At 40.2% G+C, this 8715-nt stretch overlaps 1 protein-coding gene across 1 annotated transcript in view; it reads right to left on the bottom strand.

Annotated features, from left to right (window-relative positions):
- rabgap1 (RAB GTPase activating protein 1) overlaps window positions 1-8715 on the bottom strand; it is a 67726-nt gene that overhangs the window by 45507 nt on the left and 13504 nt on the right. Inside the window, 6 exon segments of the mRNA XM_020606038.1 lie at window positions 22-132; window positions 1685-1845; window positions 4840-5014; window positions 5175-5388; window positions 5505-5685; window positions 5687-5764. Of these exon segments, the coding sequence (XP_020461694.1) occupies window positions 22-132; window positions 1685-1845; window positions 4840-5014; window positions 5175-5388; window positions 5505-5685; window positions 5687-5764 (920 nt within the window).

The raw sequence follows: 8715 nt of genomic DNA, 5'->3' as shown, positions 1-8715 counted from the left end.
AGTGTATGTGCTTTATTTTACCTCTCAATGGCCAGTTCCTTATTGGAGGTCTGCTGGACATAAATGACAATTTTCTTGTCCATTCCTGCACGCAGCTTGAAGCTCTGCTTGTACTTGTCTTTTGCTACAGCACTGAATATGAAAAACAAGTAACACTGTTCACCAAACTCTTAACAGCAAAAAAGATCATGAACAGAAATAACTGTGACCCGTTGAGTAATAAAAGGGCTACAGCACTGAATATGAAAAACAAGTAACATTGTTCACCAAATTCTTAACAGCAAAAAAAGATCATGAACAGAAAAAATTGTGACCCGTTGAGTAATAAAAGACAAAATGAGCCTGAAAATAATAACAATGATAATAATGATAAACTACTTAAATTATGTAACAGATACCCCAATGCCAACAAGATATGATTTTTACAAAATAACAAAATGAAAGCGCTTTTTTTCCGGCTGAGCCACAGCTCTTGCTTAAAATAGACCTATTTATCATAAGAAAGTGCAGAGCAGGAAAAGAGCCAGGTTCGAGTCAGGAAAAGTAATCAACATTCTCCAAAGCCCCGTTGATACAAATTCTTGAGGAAACACTGAAGAAACCCTTTCATAAAAACATTTTTGAGTTAAAAATAAAACACCTGTAAATCATTCCAAAATCTGTTGCAAACATTTGGAACTTCTCACAGCTTCAGGTCACAAAAACCTGTTTTCTCTCTCCTAAAAATAATCAACGGCGAGTTAATGAGGAGGAAATGTGTGCTGACTAAAAATAATTACAGCCTTTTTTTTGTTTGTTTGTTTTGTTTTCCAAAGTAATTGAAAACCTTAAGGGTTTGTGAACACACGGAGGTGACTCAGTAACATAAGAAAACAAAAAACAAAAGGTCAGAGAACTGAATAAAGCAAAAACTTTTTAAGTTCTCTCCATCAATGTGTGGAAATGTTGTGTGAACTTAATTAAAAAAAGTGATCAACTATCGGTCTACTGCAAACGTCTATTTCCCCTTTAATAATATTTTTATTATTTCACAATTCCTTTAGACAACCTTTACCTCATAGGTAGAATTTACAACACATGCTGTCAACTGCAGAAAGGTTTGTGACTCTGTGAATGGCTCACCCAGAGGTTTGCTCACTTTCAACAACAACAGTAGGGCTGCATGTCCCTGTGTTGACACAAGTTATTTAGTAAGAAACTCTGTTCATTTGGTGGCCAATTTCAATTAAATTTAAATTTTTTGTTAAAGAGGTGGTGCTACTGCAAATAACTTTTTCCCAATATTTCAAAATTCGATATATTGTCCAAGACATACTTCTGCCTAGATTTTTTTTATTCTCTAAATCTTGTTTACTTGTTGCCTATGGAAGAACAATGTACATGCACATCGAGAATCATTGTACCTGAGTCCAATTCCTCATGTGTTCAACACACCTGGCCAAAAAAGTTGATTCTGATTCTGATTCTAAAGTTGGTGTTCTACTATGTGGTTTGCTTACAGAGACTGAACAGTCCATTCTTCTCTTGCTTGACAGATGTTTCCAGACCTCTGTACAACTCCCAAGTATTTGGGAGACATAGTATTACCCATTCATTTTCCATACTTTACACAGCATCAGGTAACACATATGATAATTCCATTCTCAACATATTGAAGTACATAATGTTTAAGTATGGGTCCCACCTGAAGGTACCCTTTCCATCATCCTCCTTGATCTCTAGGCTGACGGTGAAGGTAAACAAGTCACTATCAGGGGTGAGTGGAGCAGCCTGCTGAGATGACAGGACTGCCTTCTTGGCTGACCGCCGAAACGCTGTGGCAAAACTGTACAGTATCCTACTCACCTGCAGAGAGAGAAAGGGGTAAACACAAACAAAACACTTTATAAAAACACCAAATTAAACCACTACTACTGTAGGTGGGCTCATAACCCCAATATACAAATTAATATCCAGACAAAGCTGCACTGAAACAGTCATAGTAAGCATAATACTGTGCAAGTTTGAGTTTTCCAAGTCAAAAGCATCAACACCAGGCCAGGCAATCGCTCAGCTGTTACTACTGATTAAATAATCCATCCAGCCATTGCAGATGTTATTTTGTGATATGTTTACCTAATAACCCACTGCTATACTGACTGAACACCCTCCAACCTACCAACCATTTTGAGGTTTAATCAACCTACGGATTTGCCTGTGATTCTGGATGTGGAGAGGTTTTGTTTCTATTAACATTAAACAGCTGCTACTCGCTCCTACAGAGCTGAGCTTGGGGGCTGGGGGCAACTGGAGACTGCCAAGCGTGGAAAACTGGGTGGTATTGATTTATTTACATTCAGTAATGTATTTTTCCACTCACATGACTTTATGTATCTGAGCTTTGCAACAAGTTAAGTCTTTTACTTTTGAGTATGTCAGGTAATAAACAGAGCTCTCCCTCAACTAGAGGCCCCCAGCAAGCACAGTGGTTTTGGATCAGCTCTATTTCTGCTACAGAGTGGAGCCTGGGGGTTAGGGACTGAAATGTGGTGTTGGGAAACTGCTGCTATCAATAAGTAACAAGAGTCTTGCTTTATTCCAGGCCCAATATAAAGCACTCGTACACAAAGCCTTTGTTAATTTCCCAGTACAGTAGAAGGATGCAAGGGCATCATAGGGGGTTTATTTATTCAGAAACAACAGGAGGTTGGAAGAGTTAAATCATGGGGGGTCACCCCATGTAGTGATGGAATTATGAAATTTAACACAAAGGGATTGTTGTTCTGCATTGGTCAATCGATGCTAGAATCAAAACTAACCAGTTTTGAAAGTCTACAATTGGTTTTATTCTTTGTCTGCAGTGGTAAGGAATTTTATCAGGCTGTGGACCGTTGTACTGCAAACATATCAGTCATGACAAGTAATTTAGGCTGGTACTGAACGCTGCCATTCTATCTTTATAAAGTACTATTTCTGGTAAATTTTCAATAATCCCACACATGACAAAATAAGGCAGATCAATGCACCTACTGTATCAAACTACTTTTTAATTGTAAGTTTTAACCTTCTGTTCAAAAGCTCTGTCTCTGGTCACACTTTTAAACAAGCTCAGTAAAATATTTCCATATATATAAAGAGAAAAAGTTTAAAAATAACTTCTCTTACTCTTAAATGTCTTTAAAAATGTAATTATATAAGGCATTCTGGATTTGCCTTTATCTAAAAGCTGTGCCCTTTTACAGATCTGGAATTTGTTAAGTGTCTTGTTAGACTGTTGTACTTTCTGTACAGGATATTCTTATTATTTGTTTCTTGGCAGCAGTATCTTTATGTGCCTCCTGAAATGAGGCTTTGAGATATTTTTGATGTAATGTCAACAATCTGCATCATTTTGTTAGTGCCAAATTTGTGTTTGTCTTTCTAAATGTGATTTTTGGAGCCCAAATTGCTTCAGTAAAACTGATCTATTGAAGCCATACTGTTTTGAATCACACAGCATTAGATTTTCATCTCTAGACACAAGCAGCAATTTTTTGAGCAAAAAAAGAAGAGGTGCTGGGCATAAGACTCTCTGCATCACCATCAACAACACCAGGAGACTGGGAATTGTTAAAAAAACAGCCTCGGGGCCTGACTAGGAGGTCTGGCACAATGGAGGCAGAGCGGGACTGGGGAGGTGGATTTCTTTATGTATGAACAGTTCTATTCCAAAATCCACAAACCTATTTAGAAAAATAAATGGCACACACAAACCTCAGAAAAACACGTGTTTGCAAAATCTTTATGGCAATAAATTTAATAAACACTATTCTTTCTCTTTCCAAAATGTCCAAATTGTGGTTATAATGCTTCAGATCCTCTCTTAACAATTCGACTAATAAAAAGGCCAGCTGCTTAAAGCAAACGGGACAGCTGTGGTAAATAGTTCAAGTCCATCTGTGGTGTCCTCACACAAGGTGACTTCAGTATAGATTTAATGGGTATGCAATCAGAAAAGAGGTCTTGGGAGTTGGATTTGAGGCTGATGTGAGGAATATGACTAAAGGAAGGATGAGGAAGAGGCAACTAATGGGCAGACTCACTCCAGTAAGGAAAGGCCAAAAAAGCTGGAGGTAGAGCAGGAAGGAAGGAAAGATGGAAGGAAGGAGGAGAAGGAAAGGGACGCTGCAATAGGAAGACTGTGTGAAAGAGAAGAAAATGAAGAGAGAGCCGGAGACAGAGATGTCTGGTTGCTAAGTAAAAGAAATGGACTAATGTTGGAAATTATCTGTGCAGGAATTGTGGCTGTATATTCATTAGTGTTTTAGTGTGTAATGTGCTATGGGTGGGTGTCTGGGAAACTGGATAGTCACATGATACAAGGGTAATAAAGTAATGTCTGTCTGGGGGCTCTTAAGTGATTTTGAAGAGAAGTGCTTCAATGAGGAGGAAATCAGGTCACTGACAACTGAAGCAGTATTTTAACATGGTTTCACAAGTGGATTCCCTCTTCTCTTCTTTTACATTTCAAATGTACCTAATCAGTGGCACTTCTTCTCCCCTATAAACTGGCTTGGGGGGTTGAGTGAACTTTGTGTTTGTGTGTGGTGGACACATACATGTGCATTGCAGCACATCCTGCAGAGCATGACATAATCTCTTGGGGACCACCGAGGAAGCTGAACACTGAACCCTCTGGGACAGGTTATAGGGAGGATCAACTATTTAAGACCAGGTCAATCACTATACTGCAGGCACTACCAGTGTGTATGAGAGGATGAGATTGTCATGTGAATCGTAGAGCCTTTACAAAGAGCTTTTGCTCCCCCTTTGGTTCACTATCTGAACAGCAACAAACAACAATCATCATGGAGTCCTCACCGCCTCCTGGATTTGGCAGCGAAACACATGGATCCTGAAAATCTCAGCATTGTAGTGGCTCTCTGTGAAGGCAAAGCAGTCGCTCTCTGGTGTGCCATCATGGCCTCGCACACAGAACAGAATCTTATATATTGGGTAGTTGGCAATCTCTGTACTGTTGTGGGGGTCCAACAACCTGTTAAAAAAAATCAATGAAAATGTTGCTGTATGGTGTCTTAAAGGTAACTAGTGCATAGTACATAGTACTCACAACAGCTTTACTCAGTGTTCCACACACATAAATATCTGACAGCACACTGTAGAACTTGAACTAATATTCAGTACATTCTCCCTACCTGACAGTGCCTTCAGACACGCCTGGCACAGACAGTGTGACGTCCAGGGGGAGCTGGCACTGCCCTCTGAGGATACTCATCATACGTAGGGCCTCCACCTCACTGCGGGGAGCATTGACTGAGGCACACCCCAAATATGTCAGCTGGCTGAACACAACACTGTCCTCATCTGGGAGGGGACTGCCAGGGCTGCTTTCTGATGATGATTCATCTCCTGCAAAGCGGCATTGAAAAGGAAGAGTGACATTACTCTAGCTGAAGATAAGAGCCATTGTGTACACTTTGACAGACATGAGAAAAGAGGATAAGAGAAGTCACTTCATGGCTCACCTCGGTATGACCTCTCATTCAGCTCACTCTCCTGGGCCGTCTGAACAGGAAGCACCATCTCCAATTTAGGCGAGTGTGCACTCAGAGGGTCAGAGCCTGGTGGTATAGGTGACACTGTGCTGGGAAGAAGGTCATGGTCACCAGCACCAAGGCCGTCCATGCCTGCTGCTGGTCCAAGACCAGTGTTCAGCTACCGACGGGTCCATGAGGACATCCTCTAATTCCCTCTGGAGCTGCTGCTCACTTCCATTCCCTACAATCTGATATACATACACACACACGGGGAGGAGTGGAAACACACACACGAATATAGAAACAGACATGCACATGATCACACCAAGGAGCAGGGACAAAGGAAAACATAAAAAGCGCAAGATTTAGACCCCAAAACACCATAAAATGCAAGAACACATACTGTTAAACAAAATCATTGCAGTAGTCATGTTGGTGGTCCCATATATTACTTCTTGTATTAGTGATTAGTGGGTAAATCCGGTTGTGTTGTGAAATAATTGTATCTAGAAATCAGTAGGACCATGCCAGCAGTGAGTGTGTGCCAGTGTATTCCACCAAAACTGGACAAGCCAGTAGTTGATTTTAAGTACGATATAGAGAGTAGACTTAAAGAGCTGTACTGAGCAATAAGGGACAAGAAAATTTAGGTAAATCATAAACAGAGATATATGGTAATTTGTTCAATGCAGTTAGACTCTAGAGCAGGAGCGATACTACAATGATGGTGTGTACGTCAATACACATAGTGCATTTAATGAAATAATAAAAAATAAATGTAAAGCAGCTATCAATTCTATATCTAGATTCACACATCTGACACAGCTCTGTCACTCTGCAGCTGTGGTGAGATTTGGGATTTACATGTGCTAAAGTCTATCTAAAGTGTTGAAGAGGCTGAGTAGGGCCATCACTCAACAGCCAGCAAAAATACAAAAAGCACAAATAATCACAGACAGAATCACCACAGAATCACGTCACAGAAAGAGAGAGGAGAAGGAAAGCAAAGATAGCGAGAGAATAGACTGACCTTAAAGCTGACCCCTTCCTCAGAAATCACCTGCATAACAAACAACAAGTTTAGACACACTGACTCCTCTGACTGGATGGGCTGACTTGGAGGGAAATGGCGAAAACCAAAACATGATATCTGGATGACAGATCATGGAGAACAGTGGATGTGTGTCTAGTACTGCTTTTCTTCCCTCTGGCAGCAGGCAAACAAACAAACAGTGGCCGATGCACTGTTTAAAACAGAAATCTCAGCTGTGTTTTCCAACAAAATAAATATACTCCTTTAAGAGGACATCAAATCATGTAAGATGAGGAATTATGCTCTCTCATCTCCACACATGGCAAAAGACAAAACAAACAAATTGTGACCTCTTCCTATCAACTGAATCTTCAACATGCTCTGCTAGCGCCATCTTCTGGCAACTTTATAAACCAATGTCAACAATTCCTTCCTATACAAACCAACACAGGTACAGTAATGATAAACACTAATGGACAGAGTATGAACATGTGAGCCAGCTACATAAATAAATTCAATTAAATCCGATAAACAGTATATTGAAAGATGTGGACAAAATGGAGAGAGGAGGGGAGAGGAATAAAGGGGAGGTAATCTGAACCCATTAGGGACACACACAGGATGGTGCCTGATATCTACTGTACATTTCTTTCCTCAGAAAGTCTTCAGTCTATTTGCAAAGAGACACACCCTGACACAAAACGCCATTATTTTTCCTGACAATGAGTTCAAAGCACTTGTAGCTGAATCACCAAACTGTTTGTAAGCTAATATCTGTTGAGTGTGTGCTAAATGAAGCACTGAAGTGAATCGCAGAGGGCATACTCTATGTCAGACATGCCGTAGTATGACAGCACATGCTGTATATCAGGGGTGCCCAATACATCAATCGCGATCGACCGGTCGATCACAAAGGTAGTGTTGGCGGATCGCATGCCATTCAAAAATAAATTAGATGTATCTGGCGTAAAACACGTGCCAAATGTTAACATGTGAATGGTCAGTGTGACGATTCGCTGTGGCGACCCCTAACAACAAAAGCAGAAAGTGACAATCATTCATATATAGCCTATCATCCATTCTCCCTATGGCATTTGCTACTTGATTGACATGCAGGGCAGCCAGTCTGAGATCTCGTCTTTTCTGACACACGAGTCACCAAACATGCACAGTCAACAGCACAAGCTACTGCAAAACTCCAGTGAGTGAACTAACTTGTCAGCCTTCAAATTAATTTCTACTAAAGGGTATAAAATGAGTGGGGGAGCCGAATCAAGTAATAAACCGAAAACGTACCGAAAACATTCCATGCAGAATGGGAGAAGTACTTTGCTTTCGCGACATTATATTCAAAATGTGTTTGCTTGATCTACCAATCTACCATCACTATTTCGAAGAAGGGAAATGTGGAGCGGCACTTTCACGCTGTTCATAAAAACTACGACACTCATTCATACATATATTTTGTGTGTGTGTAGTATTTTTAGTGTAGGTCGATCATTTTGACTTGGTCATTTGAAAAGTAGCTCGCAAGGCGAAAAAGTGTGGGCACCCCTGCTGTATATAAACAAAATCATCTGACTGACAGCAAATGGGAGATGTTTTTCCAAAGTTACGCAGCGTTTAACTTGCTGACCCTTAATGACAAAGTGGTAAAATAACAGCTGTCGTGCATGTTCAGTTCACAAAAACACACAAAAGGACAAAAGTGTTTTCCACAGTTAACCGATTTGTGTATGCAACAATGACCCCTTCCCCTATTCCACTACCCCATACTACCTAAATAATATAGGCAATATACAGCGGAAGAATGTGAAGAACAAGTTTCATCGTTCGCAGGTTTAAGGGAGAAGAACAAGGCCTCCACTACAAATAAATCCTATGACAATGTGTTCAATTTATGGCATATCAAAAAAGATTTTAAGAGCTTCCTCACCCTAAGCAGCAAATGAGCAAATACACACATAAAATACAAAGCTCTAAGACCAACTATGAGGAAATGATAGAGTGAAAATGTAGGAAAAGCAAAGAAATAAATGATTAGCCTTAAGGTTAGACTGTGAGAACACTATGCTACAGAAGACAGACTAGAGGAGCTGTTGACAAGTGAGTGATGAAAACAACCTCTTAACACTCGAATCTGGCTGACTTACATCCCCTGAACTG

This window comes from Monopterus albus, unplaced genomic scaffold (genome assembly GCF_001952655.1).
Source record: "Monopterus albus unplaced genomic scaffold, M_albus_1.0 scaffold75.1, whole genome shotgun sequence".
In the NCBI taxonomy this organism is placed as follows: domain Eukaryota; kingdom Metazoa; phylum Chordata; class Actinopteri; order Synbranchiformes; family Synbranchidae; genus Monopterus; species Monopterus albus.
Note: the sequence above shows the minus strand (reverse complement) of the source record. Positions and strands in the feature narration are given on the sequence as shown.